Below are 22298 nucleotides of genomic sequence, written 5' to 3'. Positions count from 1 at the left end.
GAGTAGAAGCTAATGCTTGGAGTCTAGAGTAGTTCTTATGGGTCATGCTCTGATAGATGTAACATCGGGAGGGGATGTCTTAATTGATCTGATATTGGTTGTTGATGATTTACATGTATTGTGTTACATGTTTTACATTGAGTTGAATTTCATTCCGCTGCGAATTATGCCAAGAACCTTATTTTGATTGAATAAATGAGCATGACAGGATATTTTAATGAATTTTGTGAAATGATTGTGTGACACCCTTCGGGGCATATTTACTCTGATGAATATATTGTTATTTTAATTATAATAATTTGGGGTATTTAGAAGGGTGTTACACATTGACCTCAAATGATGTTTGAGGGTTCACCTCAATTGACACCTAGAGATTTACCCCCAAGCTATACTTGAGGGATTGGGCCTAAACTTGGCTTGATAGACTCGCCCTAGGCCATGTTTGACGGGTTGAACTAAAGTAATTCGTCATTTACAAGCCTTCGTGCTTGAGGAACTATGTACCAGTATATTTATAAATGGCCCAAGGAGGCAGTCCAAAATTCATTAAGGATATGTGATACAACACATCACCTTAAGTGCTTTCTAAGCACGCGTTGATTGAATTATCCACCCATTCTCAGCATAATTTTCCCTCTTGTCAAAACACTCTCCTTATGATAAGCTTGGATAAAACTACATACTGCCCACTCATAAAACATGGGGATTAACGTGTCCTATAACACTAATAGTATGAAAGCTCAGTCAAAGATGAAAAGCCACGTACTCTTCAAGAAAAGGGGAGCATAATAGTACCACAATATTAAGAGAGACAAAATAATTATCCCATGGGTCTAAGGTTCCATACCTAATAAATCTTTATAAATAACTCAACCACATAGTAAAAAAAGGACATTCAATTTACTAAGAAACCACATAAATACATATCTTCTTACATTCTGAGCTTGCACTTCACCAACAACAACTATAAAACCCTCCAACAACCTTAAAAACTATGAGTTTTTACTTATTGTACTTTTAAGTACATTTTTATTTGACATGTTTTTTGTCTTTCCAAAAAAGTAAACCTCTTATGAGATATAATATTTGGGTTAGATAATGACTATTTTCGAGCCTTTTGTCTAGATCGGAACATATTTGGTTGGATTTTTTATTAAATTATAAATTATTTTGTAATAATAATAAATCATTCAAATTTTTATTATTCCCTTTTATTTCAATTTTTTAATTTATCTTTTCTCATAATATTATGTTTTTTCTAAAATATTTCTAATGTTAATTATTATTTTCATACTCATAAAAATGACAAAACAATCTATTACTACTCCCTCCATCCCAAAATAATGATCACATTTCAAAAAAGCATTTGTCCCAAAATATTTGTACTTTCCAATACAATTTTATTTTTTATCTTTGAATTATATCTCTAATTAATACTTTTATTTTTTTAATTTAATATTAATGTTAATTCAAATATATTAACAATTAATAAAAATAATATAATAAAATACCATTCTCTTTCATTATATTTTTTAATAATCAGTTTAAAAGTATGAAATATGATATTTATTTTGAAATGGAGCGAGTAATAAATATCTAAGAAACTAATAAATACATAGCTCATGTCTTATTAAACAAAAGTCTTCATTGTTTATCCACTTGATTGAAATAAAAACTCGGTACCTTACCCGCGTTAATTAATTAACAATTTAATTTATAGAAATCACCAAGAAAACGCTAATGAATAGACCTATCAAGTATCATCAACCCATATCAAAACTATTACATGGTCTAAAATAAATTCCCTTTCAAAAAGTATTATATGGTCAAAATTCATACATATCAATATAATAAATCCCACTCAAAATTAAATTATTAACAACAATACCGACCTCAATTATTTCCTTTTATTAAAATCAACCTAATTAAATTAATTAGACGTGTTAAATTACGAGTGACATTTGGGTATTTTGACTTGACCTGTTTTGTACAACAAAAATAGAAAAATAGAAAATAAATAAATCACAACAAAAAAAAAAACATTTTCTCAACTCAACTCCTTTAAATTCTCCTAAACACCCTTCTTCTCCATTCCCGCTATGGCCCAACAAAAGAAAAAGCTCAAAACTCTCACAAACATTCTCAAAGACAAAGCTTCAGTAATCTACGCATCCCTCTCCATCAAACGCCACGTGTCCTCCGTTCACATCAACATCCTCCGCGCCACTTCCCACAGCCTCTCATCACCGCCGTCCGAATCACAAATCGCCGCCGTCCTCTCCATCGGCAACACCTCTTACACGCTCCCTCGCGCATGCATCAACTCCCTCATGGACCGTCTCCACGGAACCAAAAACGCTACCGTCGCAATGAAATGTCTCTTCACTCTCCACAACGTAATCCTCAAAGGACCTTTCACTCTTAAAGATCAATTCTCTTGCTACCCTTCTTACGGTGGTCGGAATTTTCTTAACCTCTCGACTTTTCGTGATGACTCGGATTTTGAATCCGTGCAATTAAGTTCTTGGGTTCGTTGGTATGGTGCTGTTCTTGAACAGTTTCTAACAATTTCAAGAATCTTCGGTTATTACATGAATTCGAATTCTATAAAGAATGATTCGGTTATGATGATGAAGTTTTCGAATGCTGATTTGTTGTATAAACTTGAAGGTTTAGTTGTTTTCGTCGAGAAAATTAGCGATGTTCCGGAATCATTGGATCTTCAGAGGAATGAACTGGTTTATGAGATTGTGAGAATGGTGGGTGAAGATTACAGAAACGTGCAGGGTGAGATATTGTTGAGATTGGAAGAGCTTGGGAAGAGGATAGATAGATTCGAAGATGTGAGTGAGTTGAACGAGTTGGTGAGTTATTTGAAGAGATTGGAAGAGAGTAGAGAGAAACTTGTGCTTTTGTTTGTGAATAGAAGAAAGAATAATGGGTTTTGGGAAATGGTTAGAGAGATAAAGATGAGAGGGTTGGAGAAGAAGAAGGAGATCGAAGGGAAGTGGCTCACGGTGGTGGTGGGTAGGAACACGGTGGTGGCGGCTGAGTTGACTCGGTGTACGAACCCGTTTCTTGAACCGGGACAATATTTTCCGGTCCCACAGATGAGTTTTACAACGGTAGGATGACGTACGGCGACGTCGTTTTACTTTTCTGTCTGTAAGAAAATTCTTTCAACAAAGTTGAGTTTTCTTTTTTTGCTTTTGTATTTTTTTAGTTTTTTTTTTGGAATAAGCATCTTCTAGTTGGAGGTGTGATGAACTTTTTGGGGTGGGGTTTTCTATGTTGTGTGAATAATTAAAGTGGAAAACTAGATAAAGAGATTATAATTTCATCATGTACATAAAAATAAAATTTGTTTAGCAAATTAAAAAAAAGAAAAGTATACGTTTATGAGTTTTGACTTTTCAATAATATTTTTGTATGTAATATTACTATATCTGTATAATGTTCATTTGAATATATAATGTACGATAATTATTGAATGAATTTAAAAAGAAAATATCTTTTTACTATAGTGACCATAAAGAATATATTGAATAAGAATGTAATTTTGACTATTTATACTCTTTCTCTTTTGGTGAAATCATATCCACTAACTTCTAGTATTAGACTAATGAATTTCGGCGCATCAACTTTATCTACTTTTAATATATGAAAATACATCGTATATATGCAATCAACTTACATCGAAAATAATCACTAATATCACGTTCCTTAATTTCAATATAATATCTACTGCATTAATGACTCTAATCTACTATAGTCATTATTACAATTTTATAAATATTTTGTTATTCAGAAGCAAAAGGTGAATAAATTGATTTCACCATCACCACTACTAGTGCTGGAAAAAAAACCGTGACCCAGCCCAAACCGCAATAAATCGAAAAAAATTAAGATTTTGGGCGGATTTAATTGGGCCGACGGTTTAGCGGGTCAAAAATTTGAGTTAGTTTGGTTTGATATGGGCAGGTCCGGGTTAGGAAATGTGAACCGTAGGAACCCTAACCCGCCCACTAATAATAACAAAACGTTTCGTATTAGGTTTCTAAAAGTTGCTGTGCATTTTCCTTCTTTCATTTTCATTACCATCCAAATCCCTAACAAGTCGCCGCCGCCGCGGATACACACATTCATCCATCCCCTCAACCCACACCACCACCCACCTTCAAAACTACCCACCACCACCATATTCAAATTGTTTTATTACTCACAACCAGTCAATAATCCTAAAGAGACACGATTCTCATTCACTCATCTTGTTCAAGATTTACTTTTTCTTTCTTGTTGTTTCGAAGAATAGTGTATTCTTATTGTTTTGGAGTTTTCTAAATTAGAGTTTTCTCTATTTATCCGTTCTTGTAAGTTTTGTTTGCATCCTTCTAATTATTTTCTTATTTTTGGATTTTATTTCAGGTTACCGACAGATCCATCTTCGTGTTACAAGCAAATGTACGAGCTATGGTTAAAGGTTTTTGTTTTGAGCTTTTATTTATTTAGCCTTTGTTGTTTTCAGTTGTTGATTTAGATTTGTTTATTTAGTTTTGTTGTTTTTGAGTTGTTCATTTAAGCTTTGATGTCTGGTGTGTCTTGGTTCAGTTATGAAACATTGGTCTCTATGGAGTTGTGTTTTTGGATAGCTTTTATTTAAACAATTTTTAACCTTAATTGTTGTTTTGGTTTAAACAGATGGAGCAAGGACTAAATCGTAGGCGAGGAATGACATGAGGATGAAGCTATAATATTTTTGAATCGTAGTACATGAAAGGTAAACTTAACCGACGACTTGTTTTTAACTATGTCAACTTTTATGAGGCCTCATCTTCCTGAATTATTATTTATTATATCACTAATAATACTTTTTTATTTCATATTAATGGAGGTTGTAGGTTCAATTCATAATTTGATATCATACATGGTCTTGCTTATGGTAGGTATTGTTTCATGTAAAACACATACGAGAAGCAAATAGAGATGTTCAGTGAAATGGTTTATGAAAAACTGAGATATTCAATCACAATTTCAACTCTAAAAAATTTGATCAACAATAATACTGGAACATGAATTTCATAGGCATTCTGGAATTGAAGAAAATGGTCTGTTGTGTCTCAACGAGTAGTCGAAGTACTTGTAGCAGCAAGAGAAACAGAGATATGATCACTCCATCTTGCGTCCCCCGATCTTTCCAATCTTAAAAGGAGGATTAAAGAGTAAGTTAACGTTTTTTTAAATGGCTATTATTATTGTTCTTGGGAACAAATTTGAACCGTATTTTGAGATGTTGCTTTTGTTGTTCCAGTTGTCCGCGTTCTTTCCAATTTTAAGTCATTGAGGCAAGATGAGGCGACAAGGAAGAAATATGTTGAACATATTAAGAATGAGATACGATCATGCTATGCCTATAATGAGTTTCTAATCGGTACTTTAGTGGAGGTTGAAATAATTATATTATTACTACCTCTCTTTTGAACTTTAATTCCATTGAGCACTCTGTCCAATTTTTATCAGTTAACTCTCTATACAGGTCTCTGGAAAATAGAGTTTTGTTTTGTTGACTTTTAGTTAGGGATTCATCAAAACTGATTCTCAAGTACCAATTGGTGTCACTCCATAGTATATGGTTGGTTTTTACATGGTAAGTGGTTTTCTGTAGTAGCAGTTCTTCGTTGCATTTCATTTAGGATTACAAATTACACTCAGTTTTGTGTTTTTTTTAAACTTTTTGTAGATACTAAGATGGGGTTTCTCTCATCCTAATGTTTAAGAATTTGTAATGTTTGTAGGACCGGAATAAGATGGTTTCAACCGTACATTACTTCCAGAAATATAGTGTTTGTTTAGTAAAAATATTATGTGTAGAATCGTTTTGGCCAAGGGTAGATTTTATGTTTTTTTTATGGGATCTATTTAATTAAAAGTTCTTAGAATAATATTTAATATCCAACTATTCAATTGATATTGTTACAATTTAATATTTATTTTCACAAGGATTGACATAGTAGCTTCATCCTCATGTCATTCAATGCATGCTGCTGGTATGTTCATCATATTATATTATGGTGTATTCACTATAATATTTTTGAATGATTTAATGTGTTATTTATAGCTTGATTGAAATATAAGTGAATGACCATATGATTGCTAATTAATATGACAAGTTTAGTGCATGTATTGCCTATGTGTTATACAACTATTGTCTTTTTAATATGACAGGTTCATGTTTTGTTTTCATGTCTTTTTGCATATCAAGAGTGGTTCCTGTTCCACTGAATTTCTCCATAATGTGCAAAAGTTTGCTTCTTGGGGCAATAGGGTAATGACAAAATTGCCTTATACTTAACTTAACAACTGTGATTGTATAATATTAAGGTCTTTTGAATCTGATGATTTTGTGTTCTTTTGGAATTGTATGGTGCTGTTATGCAGATGTGGATCTCAGATTTTGGGGTATATTAGTATTAATTATAGTTCTCCAACACTTGTTAAGGATGGAAAAGTTAGCTATAAATAGTAGAAGTAGCAATGCTAAGGTAATGGGAAGCATAATATCAATAGCAGGTGCTTTTGTCTTGACTTTCTACAAAGGAAAATCCATCTTGAATTCCTCATCACTTCATCAATCAAATGAATTTCTCAAGTCAGGGGATTCAAGTTGGGCCATTGCTTGCATTATGCTAATAGTGGACTATTTTCTGGTTTCTCTATGATACATTTTACAGGTAGGTAGAATTAGTATTGTGCAAAATGAGAGATATTATTTAATAATAGCTTCAAAAATTTAGTTCTAAATTGCTACATTCAATTAGCAGGTACATATGAAGGAGTTCCCAGATGAACTAAGTTTAGTCTTGTTATACTCCATTAGTGCAACCATAATATCAACATTTGTAGCTTTGTTATCAGTTCCAAATGCAAGTGCTTGGAAAATAGGACTAAATCTCTCACTCATCTCCATTGTTTCCTCTGTAAGTTGTACTGCAAATAGGATTAAAGGATTGAGCATCGCATTTGAAACTGCTCTTTACTGCAAACAAGTTCTTTAGCTTGTTCTTTTTGTTTAACTTATATTTATATGTATTTTTTTAGATTGAAGAAAAAGAGTCTCCATTGGTTCTATATTGATGAGTAATTCAATTGTAAATTAATTAATTTCCATTAATTTTTTTTTTGCTTTTGATTTGTATTAGCCAATTAATATTATTAGTTATTGTATAATTTAATATTTATAAGTTCTATAGTATTTAATATTCAGCATGTGGGTACAATTAAAAATAATTGACATAAATTGTGTTGAATGTTTAGTCCATTATTGAATTTGAAAATTTTATAATGTAAAAACTGTACCGAAGTTTTATGAAAAAGTTAGAAATTTTAAATGGATCTTTAAATATTTTTAGTCCAATAACCCGAGGAACCCGTCCGTTTTAACCCGCAATCCGTCTGGACCCAACCCGGCTAAATCAATGTTAAAATTGGGCGGAAATGGGCCACATTAATGCATCCGCGGGTTGGACTGGGTGTTGATTTTGGACCCGAACCCGCCCAACCCGGCCCGTTGTCCAACCCTAACCACTGCTATTGAATTTCATGTTTTTTATAATTCACTGATAATTGATTTACATTGCATTAAAACGTGAACTCAAGAACAAGCAAAAATAAAAGCTTTTAAAGAAAAAGAAAGAGGAGAAAGCCATAAAGGTAAGTCTCGTTTTCCATTTCTCAATACTAGCTTTGATCAATTGATAATGTAACATTCCATTAGTGGTGAAATTTATTTTTTGTTTTGTTAAATTTAGTTTCGGTGTGTTATAGTAGAATTATATGTGATTTTATTTTTTGTATATTATTTTTAATTTTTGAAAATTCGTATTTTATATATTGGGTTCAAACAAGTGATATTGTTGCCCTTGATTAGTGGTGAAATCTATATATTTATTTTCTAAAATTTTGTTTCTGTATATTTTTTGTAGAATTTTGTGTGATTTTATTCTTTGCATATTGGTTTCAATTTCTAAAACTCTAACGGCTGATAAAGAAGATATGGATCAACAATATAATTTTTCTTTTCTCAATGCAATGTTTCTAAGATGTTATTTCAGCTATAGTGTGCTCGATAAACTATTTTTTGTTTCTTCAATTTTGTTCCGCTGCAACATTATCCGGAGAATAGGCTAAAGCATCTTGCAATTGAAATCAGAACGGGGAAACCCCTATCCATACAAATTCTCTTTCACTATGCCTATTGATTAATATATAGAGGAATATAAAGGTTTAAGCAACATACAACATCTTGATGATGTTTTTGTGTCTTTAGTTGTAGTCGTTAATTTCTTTATTTTTGTTTTTGAATTTGATTGTTGCTTGTGATGATATATTTGTTGATTCTAATGGTTTTTTTTCCTGTATTTCAAGTTGAAACATGCTCATATTTCCAATGCTAGAAGAAAGCAAGTCACTTGCCTTGAATAAAGAATCTCATTCTCATCAAACTTTCAAAAGTGTTGGAAATCCACCAAAATATATGGAGAATTTCAATCAATTTTGACAAACAAGATTGTTATCACCCACGCTATAGCAACGAAAAGAGAAGAACAATGGAGAAAGAAAGGGTGTAAAGAACGATGAAGAAGAAGAAGAATTAAAATTCTTTAGAGTTTCTCCCTGTCCACAAACTGTGAAAAACTTCTTATTCACTTTGCAACTGTAAAATACTGTGAATACAATTTTATGAATACTCTATTCACTTCATTTCAAAAATAAGGTTTACTCCCTCTATTTATAGATTTAGGTTAACTTGGACCTCAAGCCAAATCCCAAAACTATAAAAGTACAAAATAGCTAACACTACTAAAATGGGCCTAAGTCGAAATTCCGTGTAAAGCAACATGCTTCGACACTTCAACACACTAACACAACTTAACACACTAGGTGGTTTGACACTTCCTTGTTCCTGTCGAGCAACATGCTTCGACACAAAGAATTACAATTCAACACATTGTTGGTGTAAGCCCTAGAGGCCAATACTTTTGGTACTTGTATCGAATTATTTATTAATAATAAAAGGTTTTTTCTTTATTATGTTTGTTTAATAAAGTCCCTAGAATAGCTAGTCCGTTTAATGTATCAAGTGTGACTTAATTATGAGATCTCATTAAACATAAGGACATTATTCTTAAAGTATCTGTAGTCGAGCTTTGTTGTAAAGTGGGATAACATTAAAGCATTAAGACTATTATGTATATAGGCTGATGATCACATCTCATGGATAAGGAGTTATCAAGTCTTAAACATAAGTATGAATATTAAGAGTAATATTTATACTGGATTGACCCGCTATAAGAATACTATATAGAATGCTATGCAAAGTGTCATAAGTTATTATCATGGTGATAATGGTGTATAACACCCTTTGACCTGAAACCACTATGGACCCTAAATGTAGAGTCGAGTGCTTTATTATTGATCAAACATTGTCCGTAACTGGATGACCATAAAGACAGTTGATGGGTACTCCACGAAGCATGTTGAGGGAATGGATGACCTAGATGGAATTTGCCCATCCTGCATAACAGGATAAATATCTACGGGCCCAATATTGATCTGGACAAGGATGACACGGTATATGTTTTGTGTTCAATATAGACATAAGGGCAAAAGGATAATTATACACATAAGTATTATCACAAAAGGATTTGTCAGATCACATGACATTTTCGTGTCTTTGATAGCAGTGATGTGTTGCTAGATACCGCTCACTGTTTATTATGTTAAATACGTGATTTAATATAATTACCAATGTCACGAGAACCTACAGGGTCACACACAAAAGGACGGATTGATGAGAGATAGAGTAAATAAGGAACACTGTAAGGTACGGTACGCTTAAGTGAATTGTAGAACATCGTAAGGTACGATGCACTTAAGTAGAATACAAAATATGGTAAGGTATCACGTGCTTAAGTGATTTTGGTATATATCGTAAGATATGGACCATATACACTTAAGTGGACTTTTTAGCTTACAGCCCACACATTAAAATTGTTCATTAAAATTTTGCGTCGGGGCGCTGGAACCCCCAACTAACTCTGCGTAGTGTGATCGGTCGCTGAAATTTAATTTGGTTTATTTAATTAACAGAATTTAAATTAATAATAATAATGTGTTTATTATTATTGTCTTGTGGTGATCGGTTATGACCTTAGTTTTCCTTTATTTTGTTTTGGGATTTTAAAATACGACATGTGTGTCGTGCCTCTCTTTTAATCTCTTAATGTAACTTCTTTTCTCATCTCACTCCCTCGTATGTAAAATGAGTTTCTTTTATATAATGTAATGTTATGAAGAAAGAGAAGAATACAATATCAAAGGAGGACAACCTTGAAGATCTTGCTTGGAGAAGCTTAGATCGTTATTAGGTTAGCTTAGGTTCTCTCATTGGCCTGGGAGAACAATTGCGCTAGGGGCCATAACTGTTTCATTTTGTATGTTGATGCATGTGAATGTATGTTGATGCATGTGAGAGACGGTTTATATGATAAATAAGCCGGTGAGATCAGAATAATTGCAAATTTCCTCAAATTAAATATTAAGTTTATGCTTTCCAAGTTTTAGCACTCATCGAGACTAGTATCGAATAATGTAGGTTTCGCCTACGCGAGGTGCATATTTTATGTTTAGACCACGCGAGGGTCAAACTTAACTAAAAAAATTATAATAAGATTATATATGTTTAGAAGCAAGAGTTGGAAATGATCCATGTGATGGATTGGAATAAGGAGTTATTCACCCAACTAAAATATTCGAGAGTTGTATTAGATACAATTGGAAGGAGTTCCTACCTAAATAACCTAGTTTTGTGTAATCCGCCTACGCGGACTTAAAACAAAGTGAAATGTGGATCTCGACCCACTAGAAAATCTTCCAACGAGATTTTTCGAATCAAATGGTGATGGTCATTTATTTTGAGTAAAATAGTGGGAGCATATTTAATTAAAGGTCTAATTAAATATGTTATTGATACTTATATTTTCATTATTTTCATGTAGATTACCATGACAATAAACACCTCTAACAACATTTTACGATCAATCCTTAATAAGGAAAAATTGTCTGGGACAAATTTTTTGGATTGACACCGAAATCTGAGGATTATCCTCAAACATGATAAAAAGTTGTATGTCTTGGAGAAATCTGTTTCTGAAGAGGAACCTCCTAGTTCTGCACCTAAGGCAGAAAGAGATGCTTATAAGAAGCATGTCGATGATGCCAATGAAACTACTTGCCTCATGCTAGCTACCATGAACTCAGAGTTGCAAAAGAAACATGAGAACATGGCAACGTTCAATATGATCGAATACCTGAAGATTCTCTATCAAGAGCAAGCAAGGCATGAAAGGTTTGAAGTTTCAAATGCCCTTTTTCAAGGCAAGTTAGTTGAGGGAGCCCCTGTAGGTCCCCATGTGGTTAAGATGATTGGGTATGTGGAGAACCTTGAGAGGTTGGGTTTTCCCCTCGGAAAGGAACTTGCGACTGATTTGATCATGCAATCGTTGCTAGATAGATTCAGTCAATTTGTTCTTAATTTCAATATGAATGATATGGACAAATCTCTTCCTGAACTGCTAGCCATGTTAAGAACTATTGAGCAGAATCTGAAGTCAAAAGGGAAGTCCATTCTGATGATCGAAAATGGAAAGAGATAGAACAAAAGACTCACCAAGCAGGGTGATAAAGGGAAAGGCAAGGAAGTTGCCAAACCCAACCCACTGCTCCTGCTTTGAAGCCTAGTGGAGGCATATCAAAGGAATGCACCTTCTTCCATTGCGGTAAGACCGGACACTGGAAGAGAAACTGCCCAAAGTACCTGGAAGATAAGAAGAATGGAGTAGAGACTTTAACTTCAGGTATTTTTGTTATTGAAATTAATTTATCTACTTCTGCATCATGGGTATTAGATACTAGATGCGTTTCTCACATTTGTACCAATGTGTAGGGGCTAAAAAGGAGTAGAGATTTGGCAAAAGGTGAAGTTGACCTACGAGTTGGAAATGGAGCAAAGGTTGTTGCTTTAGCCGTATGAACTTATGTATTGACTTTACCAAGTGGTTTAATAATTCAGTTAGAGAACTGTTATTATGTACCTGCAATTAGCAAGAATATTATTTCTGTTTCATGTTTAGATAAGTTTGTTTTTTCATTTATAATAAACAACAATTGTTGCTCCATTTATTTTAATGATATATTCTATGCTACTGCACAAATGAACAATGGACTATATGTCCTTGATCTTGAAATGCTTATTTATAACATTAATACTAAAAGGATGAGTAATACCCCGTATTTCCTTAAATGCCTAAATTCCTATTAATTGAGATCAACTGAGTTCCTATGTGCTCTAAAAGTTGCCAATAGGAATAAATAGAGTAAATAGTGAGTTCAGGTTGACTTAATTAATATTATTAGGAACTCACCTTTTATTAATTGGGACATTTTGGTAACACTGATAATGGGTCAATAGCTCCGGTAGAACAAATATTACAAGTTAGGCGCCACTTGAGATGTTTGTTACTACCACTCCACCACTTTCTAACCACACAAATCATAATGGCCACTTGTTTATGACCTTTGACCCACTCACCACCACATGTTTGTGTCTTATACCACCTACCATTTGCCATTTGTTTTCTATGTATCAGAAAGGATAAGTAGAGAGAAAGGAAATCATATAAAGAAATATGAAGCTTAAGAGAAGAAGGAGAAGCAAGGCTAGTGGAAAAGAAGAAGAAGGAACAAAAACTTGGAACCAACACCATCATCTTCATCCTCATTTCATCTTCCACAACTTCTCCTCTTCAATTTTTTGAGGTGGGTTCTAGTTAGAAACTTTAGGTTTCTAGAAAAGATAGGGTTGTAGAATGTTAGACAAATCATGAATATCCATGCTATAAGATGATTATGTTCTTGCTCTTGTTGATTTCCATGAACATGTGTCTTGATGTGTTTTTATGATTGGTATGATAATATAATTTGTTATGGTTATGTTATGATGTTTAAATCCTTGTAGTTATGAACTTGGGATTCTTGTTGTACATGTGTATATGAGCATGTAGTGAGATGGATGTGTTGGAAGAAGGAGTGTGGGTTTGATTGGAAATGGAGTTACAGAGGAAAATGGTGTTCTGAGAAGTGGAAAATGAAAATATGAGTGAACCAATCTATTGGCCCCTGTTATCAATCGATTGACAACCTTTGGTTTAGCAGAAAAATGAAATTTTTACAGGACCAATCGATTGACACTGCATGTCAATCGATTGCACAAACTTGTTGTATATGAACAGTGGAAATTTTCAGCAGGATCAATCGATTGACACTCAGCAAATTTTGAAAAAACAGAAATGTTAGTGGAACCAATCGATTGGGCTTCCCCAACCAATCGATTGACTCAAGCTAAAAACTTCAAAATCCATTTCCTAAGTGCTTCTAAATGCATTCTTCCACTCATTAATCAATTGTGATGCTATGTTTATGTTGAATACATGTTAATGGTGAAAAATACATGATGAATCTAGTGAGTTAACCTAGGATTGAAATTAGGTCATGAGTGAGGTTTATAATCTAGATAATGCGAGAATACGATATTCATTCGTCTGACGCTTATGTGGAGGTCGTGGGCGAATTGTTGCCTTGATTGAGAACGAGACGCATTGTATGGAACATGCCATGTTATTGTTGTGTATTGTGGTGAATGAAGTCACCTATGATTGATGAATTATGTTATGGTTTGTGGAACCGATGATTGTAGAACCGATCATGTATTCAGAGCGTATGTTTCCTGTGGTGGTACACGTCTCTATTGGTATGCTTAGACGTGTAAGCATTGGGATGTGAGACCAATGATTCGAGCCTCAATTGGGTTTGAGCCCCAACCATGGCGGACATGGGGGAAAGGTGGACACCAAAGTGGGATAAGGACCATACGGTGAAAGAGACTCAAAGTGGGTAGAGTCCCATACGAGTGATGGTTCTCAATAGTGGGTTTAAGTCCTATAGGGGAACCGGATATCCACCGCGAAAGTTGAATCATACGAGCATGCATGAACCGGGCCTGGCTTAGACGTGAGTCTGTTCGGGAATTGATGTGTCGTGACCTGAATAATGATCTGGTTTGAGTTGCGAGAACTCAGATGCATGTTGCCATACAATTGCGAGATAGTTTCCCCATCGCTCAAGTCTTCGTTCCCTTGTCGACTTGAGTTGGATATGAGTTGATTATTAATTAGGAAACCTTGTAGAGCCGAGTGGACCCATAAGATAGGGAACCCACTGAGATTATTATCTCACCCCATGTTGTTGATTATTTTTTAGGTGGTTCTGAGCAGGATAAAGGTAAGGACAGGATAAAGTGATGTCTTGCTTACCTGAGGACTGGTGGCTTTTCTTCCGCTGTGTAGATATTTTTGAGATCATTGTCTAATGATCTAGATCATTAGTTTTATTTTGGGCACTCTTATGTACATTTTATGCCATGTTGTGTTATTTTGGGATGTATTTGTATATGTACATTGTGTTGCTAGGCACTTATGTATTTCAGTACCAGTTTTACACTATGTATAATATGTATTCTAGACATATATTATATGTGGGTGTTACAGTTGGTATCAGAGCAGGTCGTATCCTCGACCTAGCCATGAAATATTATAAGTATTCCTTTTTGCCTCATATGTGGGTTGTCATCATTATCCTTGGTGTTATATTCATAGTATTGAGCCTGATCAACTTAATCCTATTTGTATGACATTCAGGATCATGGTTGACAGACGCAGAGGTCGTGGTAGACCCAGAACCCAGAATTCAGACTCTGAACTGCCAAGTGGTAGTGAAGGTTTTTAATGGCCTCAATTTATGCAACAGATGCAACAACAATAAAATCAATTCATGCAACAGATGATGCAACAGTGGAATGGTGGTTTGCATCCTCAAGGAGTTCCACAGGTAGCTGTAGGTGGTAGTTTCTGAGATTTCTTCCGCATGAATCCTCCAGAATTCCATGGTGGGTTGAATCCTGTGAAGGCTCAGGAGTGGATAACCGGCATGGAAAGGATTTTTTGAATAGTTCATTGTAGTGAAGAAAATAAGGTTGTGTTTGCTTCTCACATGATGAAGGGTCCAACTGTGAGATGGTGGGAGAGTGCTTCGACTCTTATGGCCAATCAAGGAATACCTAGGGATTTGGAGCATTTTAAGACTATTTTCCTGGATAAGTATTTTCCTAGTTCTTTGGGGACTCAGAAAGAGTTTGAGTTTCAACAGCTCAGGCAGGGTACTATGTCAGTAGCTGCGTATGCTGAGAAGTTCGAAGATATGGCTGCTTATTCTAGACAAGCTGCGTACGCACCTGATGAGAGGTGGAAGATTGATCAGTTTCTTTTTGGTCTGAGGGGTGAAATTTCTCATAGTGTTTCTCAAAGGGAATTCACTTATTATGCTAAATTGTTGAGGCAATGTTATGTGGCTGAGAATAATTTGAAAAAAGCTCAAGAAGAAAGGGATCTGTACAGGAGTGGGCAGATAGACCAAGGAAGGCCATGAATCCAGTTTAGGCCTAGATCTCAGGCTTTCAAGGGAAAACAGGTGCAACATGCAAGACCTAACCAACCTCCTCAATGTCAAGTATGTAAGAAGTATCATTTTGGAAAATGTACTGTAAGTGGAATTAGGTGTTTTACTTGTCATAAGGAGGGACACATGTCTAGGGAATGTCCTCAGAATAAGAATCAGATACAGGGGAGGAGCGTCAGTCGAGTTTATACTTTGGACACAAGGAAGGCTAAGAGCAACAATGCCTTAATTGATGGTACGTGTTTCATCAATAATCATCCTTGTTTTGTATTGTTTGATTGTGGGGCGACACACTCTTTTGTATCAATTCGGTGCATGAAGCGTCTTAGCTTGCAAGCAATTCCCATGTCTCCTCCTATGGTGGTTACTACCGCCATGGATGGTGTGGTTGAGACACCGTTGATTTGTGAAAATTGTTCGCTCTCGGTGAATGGTAGAATTTTCCAGATTGATCTTATTTGTTTACCACTTAAGAAGGTTGATGTGGTTTTGGGGATAGATTGGCTTTCCGCTAACTCGGTGTTTATTGGTTGTGAAGAGAAGTTGATTATCATTCCCTCTAGTGAAGCTACTCCAAAGGATGTGCTAACTACTATCTTGGAAGGTACGGTTGGCATGGTTAATTTCTTATTTGAGAATGAAAAGTCAGTTCTCTTGGTTCTTACCAAGGAGCCTAGCGATAATCTGAGTGTTACACAAATCCCTGTTGTTTGTGAATTTCCGGAAGTTTTTCCTGAGGATGTCACCTCTCTTCCTCCTGAAAGGGAAGTGGAATTCTCTATTGATCTGATACTTGGGATGACTCCAATCTCCGTCTCTCCGTATCGCATGGCGCCACTAGAGTTGAGAGAGTTGAAGAGTCAATTGGAAGAGTTGTTAACCAAGCATTTTATCCGACCTAGTGTCTCACCATGGGGAGCTCCAGTACTATTAGTAAAGAAGAAGGATGGTAGTATGCGGTTGTATATTGATTATCGCCAGTTGAATAAAGTTACCATCAAGAACAAGTACCCTCTGCCAAGGATAGACGATTTGTTAGATCAGTTTAAAGGAGCCTGTGTGTTCTCGAAGATTGATTTACGATCGGGCTATCATCAAATAAGAGTTAAGAGTTCGGATGTGCCAAAGACCGCATTTAGAACTCGATATGGCCATTATGAGTTCCTTGTAATGCCGTTTGGTGTAACGAATTCCCAAGCTGTTTTTATGGACTATATGAATCGGATATTCCAACCCTACTTGGACCAGTTCGTGGTGATCTTTATTGATGACATTCTTATTTATTCTCGTACTCCTCAAGAGCACGGGGAACACCTAAGGATTGTTCTATCAGTACTGCAAGAGAAACAACTTTTTACCAAGTTAAGTAAATGTGAATTTTGGATGAACGAAGTGAGGTTTCTTGGTCATGTAATATCACAAGGAGGAGTATCGGTAGATCCATCTAAAGTTGAAGCAGTTATTAATTGGGAAAGACCGAAGAATGCTTCTGAAGTCAGAAGTTTCTTAGGTTTGGCAGGTTACTATCGAAGGTTTATAAAGGGATTTTCGCAGATAGCATTACCAATGACTAGACTTACCCGAAAGGAAATTTCTTTTAAATGGGATTCAAAGTGTGAGAAGAGTTTTATAAGTTTGAAGGAGAAGCTAACGACTGCTCCTGTTTTAGTCATCCTTGATCCTAGTAAGTCTTATGAAGTATTTTGTGATGCCTCTAAGAAAGGATTAGGAGGGGTGTTAATGCAGAGTGGTCAAGTTGTAGCATATGTCTCTCGTCAGCTGAAGCCTCATGAAGAGAACTACCCGACTCATGATCTTGAACTGGCTGCTGTTGTCTTCGCATTGAAAGTTTGGAGACATTACTTGTATGGGGTGCATTTTAAGATGTTTAGTGATCACAAGAGTTTGAAATACTTATTTGATCAAAAAGAGTTAAATATGAGACAAAGGAGATGGATGGAGTATTTGAAGGACTTTGACTTTGAGCTTAAGTATCACCCAGGGAAGGCGAATAAGGTTGTGGATGCCTTAAGTCGGAAAGAGATTCATAAAGCGGAGCTGATGATGTTAGAGTACGCATTGTTGGAAAAGTTCAGAGATCTCAATCTTCAGTTTAGTTGGACGCAGGATGGTGTGATAATGGGAAATTTGAATGTTACTTCTAGCCTAAGGGAAGCGATCCGACAAAGACAAATGATAGATGATAAATTGCAAGAGATGTCGACTCAACCAGGTTTCACTCAGTCACCAGATAGAGTTATTCTGTTTAATCAAAGGATTTGTGTTCCGGATGATGTCGAGCTGAAAAGGAAAGTTTTGGAGGAAGCTCACAAAGGGGCGTTTACTATACATCCAGGTTCATCGAAGATGTATCAAGACTTGAAGAAGGACTATTGGTGGCCTGGGATGAAAAGGGATATCGCATAGTATGTGTCAGAATGCATTGTATGCCAACAGGTAAAGATTGAACATCAGAATCCAGGTGGGTTATTGCAGCCCTTAGAGATTCCAGTTTGGAAATGGGATTGTATTTCAATGGATTTTGCAGTAGGGTTACCTTGGACGCAAGGTGGTTATGATTCAGTTTGGGTGATTGTGGATCGGTTGACTAAGTCCACGCACTTCTTGGCTGTGAAGACCACTTACAAGGCAAGTCATCTTGCACGGTTGTTCATTTCAGAAATTGTTAGGTTGCACGGTGTTTGTAACACCCCAAAATTTGCCCTCCTCATTCATGCATTCGTTTTCAGGTCATTTAACATTTCATATTGCATTTCATCATGTCAATCAGAATCAGATCCAAGAAGCTTGAATATCATCCAAGACACTTTGTGGGTTCTATCCGGGTGATCAGTCAACATAAGGGAAAGATTTGAATTACTTCCAACAGGTTCAAATGGGACCTATTCATCATTCAAACGCTAATCTTGAAGGAGCAAAAATCTGTTCCTGAGCTGTCATGCTCGCTAGGCGAGCAGACTGGTTCGCCTAGCGAATCTGAACTGTCATGCTCGCTAAGCGAGCAGATCCTTCACTAGGCGAAGCCCACGCGTTTTGAGAAAAATAATAGGAAGTCATGGGCTTGAGTTGCCCTCATTTGAGCCCACCAAGCCACGAAAATCAGGTTATAAATACAGAACTCCATTGAGTCAAACCCTATTCGATTCCTATTTACCCTGGCAGAAGAGAATTCAGAGCAGCCTCTGGACACTGAAGGAAACTCATCTGCAAAGAACCTATTCCATCTCACGCAAACCCTAACATTGCTTTGCAAACCCAGCCGTGCCATTCGATTTCAATCGATCTCTCCAATCAGGTTTGCCCTATTGCCATCACTGTATGCTTTCAATTTTAATTTTCTGAATGTATGAGTTATTGTGGGTAAATTTGGAAGAGTGGGTATTGTTAGGTTTTGCATGTGGGGTGTTGATGTGCATGAATGTGTAAAACAATGCCTTGAATGTTTAATCGTTTAATTTCTAAAATATGTACCACAGGGTTTGGGGTTTCTGAGATCGTACTGTTATCCATGAAGAACCCAAAACCCGCAGGCATTCGCTAGTCGCTTTGCTAGGCGAGCTTGCAGCGACGCTTCGCTAAGCCTTCGCTAGGCGAAGCAGTAGCGATCACGACAGTAGCTTTTTTCTGTTTGCTCTAATCCGTTTTGTGTTTGTTATGACATGCTTTCTATTACATCCGTGCACTGTTTACCTGACTCTGTTGTTGCTATGATTCTTCTGTTTGGTGCAACTCTTGATTGCACCCTATCTTGTTTCTCTAACCTGTTCGTTGAGTTTTTGTGAGGGCTCACATGACTCTTGAAGAGATAGCTTGCTTGGTATTCTGCTTTATTTGTGGGATACCATTTGGGAGATTTATTCTGATTGCCTTGCTGACTGGTTTCTTTGATGGTGCTAGCCTGCGAGATCTCCGGGTTTCTTATTTCTCTAATTGATGTTGCTTTGGATCTTTATCCGTGTGGTAGATCTCTTGATCCCTTTATTTTTCCCGCATTTTACCGCTTTCTTAGCTGGAAGACCTCGATAGGAGGCAATGTTTTTGTGTGTTCATTTTTGTGCCTAAAGACCTCCAAGAAGAGGCACCAGTGCTAAAGACCTCCATGAAGAGGCAATTGACGGATAAAAGGGATTAGTAGTCAATCCCCCGTTATTCAGCGCGTCGTTCTTTAGGATCACACTACGTGTCGATGCTTCAGAACAAAAGCCCAAGATCTTTTGTCCGGTCAGTTAGTGGAGAGGGTTCCATCTTTCTGAACCCCCATGCCTTGTCATGAGCTCACCCTGTCCAAGGTTAAGAGCTATGAGGTCTTATCCTCATTACCCTTTTGATCTGCTCACCCTGATGTTCATTGTCAGTGGTTAAGAGCCCATTTGATTACCTTTCCATGGCTTGTTTGTCGAGGTTGATATGACCCCTCTTGACTAAAGCCCTACCCATGTATGTTTGAGCCCCCTCGTCGGCGTGTTTACTTTATGCATGTTTGTTTTGTATGGTGTGATCGTCTCGTCCATGGGATTGCTAGGCTTCGTATAGTCTCCCGTATGCATGTCAATTAAGGTAGCACGATTCCTTCGTCTAGGACTGCCTTTTTGCATGAGCATCCCTAAAACCCAAACAAACTCATTGATATTTCTTCTCCTAAGAACATGTTTACTCCTTCTACTACAGGTGAGTATGTCTCCAAAAGTCGAGCATCCGGTAGATTGCGTAGTAACGCCGTTCGCCCAAAACCAAACCCATAGGTTAGCCGAACTACGTTTTGCTCTGATTCTCATTCCAGATGAGATACGTAGGCATAAGACGCGACGACTTACCGAGCACACTTACCCTTAACCCATAGGTAGCCGAGCTACGAAGACTCTGATTCTCATATCCAGATGAGATACGTATGCAGTGGATGCGACATCCGTGCGAGTCATTTTCTTTTGACCCCTCTTTTAGTAAATAGTACATTAGATAAACCCACACCCTTTAGACAAGAACAACAAGAGTGGATCCCGTAGAGTACTACGGATGCGTAGGGGTGCTAATACCTTCCCTTCGCATAACCGACTCCCGAACCCAAGATTTGGTTGCGAGACCTTGTCTTTTCCTTTCCTTTTTCCAAGTTTACTTCGATCGTTTCCTTTCCCTCCTTTTGGATAAATAACGCACAGTGGCGACTCTCCTGTCCTTTCTCTTTCTTCGCCGGTTGTTTTTTTCGCAGGTTGCGACAGCTGGCGACTCTGTTGGGGACCCTGTTTCCCTAAGCGAGTCCCTCCTAGCTTTTGTAGGTTGCTTGTTTGTTGGGTGTTTATTCTTTTGTACAGTTATTTATTATTCAGCATTTACCTGCTTTATCTTATTGCATTGTGTACATATGATTGCTGTATCTGCTGGTTCTGTTGGGATGGGATGTTGTATGAGAGATAAGCCCACTACCCAGGCTTGAGCGTACACACAGGTTTTAGAGTGGATAGTCATGAGGCTTGCGTGGCATGTTGCTACGTTAAGTCGTTCATGAAGACCCACATTCCAGACGAGGTTCCTTTTGGGTATATTCTGTCCTATGGGTGTTCCATAACGACAGATGTTTCTTTAGAAATCGTCGACTCTGGTGACCATGTCCCGAGAACTCAGTCGAGGCCTCTCCTCCGAGATGCGTTTATGTTAGCTCTGGTGGGCGCATTCTCACTACTCAATCCGAGGACCCCGAGACTGGGAACTTGCTTTAGGATGTCCTGTTGAGGGGAGTCAGTGGAGGTCTTTTAGCCCGTAATAATACCAAACCTTCAGTGGCAAACGTATTATTCTCGACTGAAGGGCTGAAGCGGACGAACTTCTGTTCTTAGAACCTACCAGTAAGGGGCGGGCTAAATTCAGGAAACCTTAACCTCTAACCAACCCAGTTTTCTGGAGCAGAGCTTTGATCTTGTATTATATTCTTCATTGGGTTTCTCTTCAGACAGTGCAACCCGACAGATGTTCAAGCAGATGCAACAATCTTGATTGACATGCCACTGCATTGCATTCATATCATTCTGCACTCGTATCATTTAACACATGTTTATCTATTACTAGGGGTTTACATCTTCGTCTTGATTCCGGTCGGGGTTTTCTGGTTCTCTTAAGATGGACATTGGCAGAAAGAGACATGTCGCCTACAAGTTTCCTGTAGTTTGTTTGTAGCCCATTCAACAGCTGATGAAGTTAATTGATCACGATTCTCTAGAAGGATTCCGGAAGAAGTACGGTTTGATTCTGAGTTTCGTTACGGTTCTTTCCAAAGATCAACATGATGCTCTCTTCACACTGCTGCAGTTCTATGACCCTCCATTGAGGTGTTTCACATTCCCAAATTATATCTTGGTCCCTACTTTAGAGGAGATTGCCAGTTTTCTCAGAGTTCCTATCAAGTCACAGTTGTTGTTCTACAGTTCCGAGTTTCTGCTCGATCTCAGCATGGTTGCCTCAGCCACACATTTGGGGAAATCAGTCTTGAAGGCTAATATGTGTCAGAAGGGAGGAGTCAGTGGTTTTCATTTGAGTTTCTTAGTGGGAGAAGCCGGGAAGAAGCTTGAAGAAGGTGATCAGAGGGGTTTCGGTGTTGTGTTGGCTCTTTGTGTGTATGGGATTGTCCTGTTCCCCAATGTTGCCAAATTTGTGGACGT

The 22298-nt window shown here is 36.9% G+C and overlaps 2 protein-coding genes and 1 long non-coding RNA gene across 15 annotated transcripts; all 3 read left to right on the top strand.

Annotated features, from left to right (window-relative positions):
* The first annotated feature begins 2042 nt into the window (after positions 1 to 2042).
* Positions 2043 to 3399, top strand: LOC127088317 (putative clathrin assembly protein At4g40080). The gene has a single exon (XM_051029250.1). It carries the CDS (start codon positions 2100 to 2102, stop codon positions 3132 to 3134), a length of 1035 nt encoding a protein of 344 aa, XP_050885207.1. The 5' UTR covers positions 2043 to 2099; the 3' UTR covers positions 3135 to 3399.
* A 645-nt stretch (positions 3400 to 4044) lies between these two features.
* On the top strand, positions 4045 to 7158 carry LOC127088316 (uncharacterized). 13 transcript variants are annotated; one of them, XR_007790184.1, is made up of 8 exons: positions 4045 to 4480; positions 4699 to 4777; positions 4892 to 4998; positions 5083 to 5219; positions 5309 to 5644; positions 6260 to 6322; positions 6436 to 6728; positions 6819 to 7158. It is a non-coding gene; the product is annotated as an uncharacterized LOC127088316 (long non-coding RNA). The 13 variants fall into 13 exon arrangements; XR_007790183.1 differs by having other exon boundaries at positions 4046 to 4480; positions 4944 to 4998; XR_007790177.1 differs by having other exon boundaries at positions 4046 to 4480; positions 4944 to 5219; positions 5309 to 5428; positions 5534 to 5644.
* An 8007-nt stretch (positions 7159 to 15165) lies between these two features.
* LOC127079224 (uncharacterized) lies at positions 15166 to 15597 on the top strand. Its single transcript, XM_051019633.1, has one exon. The coding sequence runs from the start codon at positions 15166 to 15168 to the stop codon at positions 15595 to 15597; it is 432 nt and encodes a 143-aa protein (XP_050875590.1).
* Positions 15598 to 22298: the final 6701 nt, after the last annotated feature.

The sequence above is a fragment of the Lathyrus oleraceus genome, chromosome 5, assembly GCF_024323335.1.
Source record: "Lathyrus oleraceus cultivar Zhongwan6 chromosome 5, CAAS_Psat_ZW6_1.0, whole genome shotgun sequence".
Lineage (NCBI taxonomy): Eukaryota > Viridiplantae > Streptophyta > Magnoliopsida > Fabales > Fabaceae > Lathyrus > Lathyrus oleraceus.
Note: the sequence above shows the minus strand (reverse complement) of the source record. Positions and strands in the feature narration are given on the sequence as shown.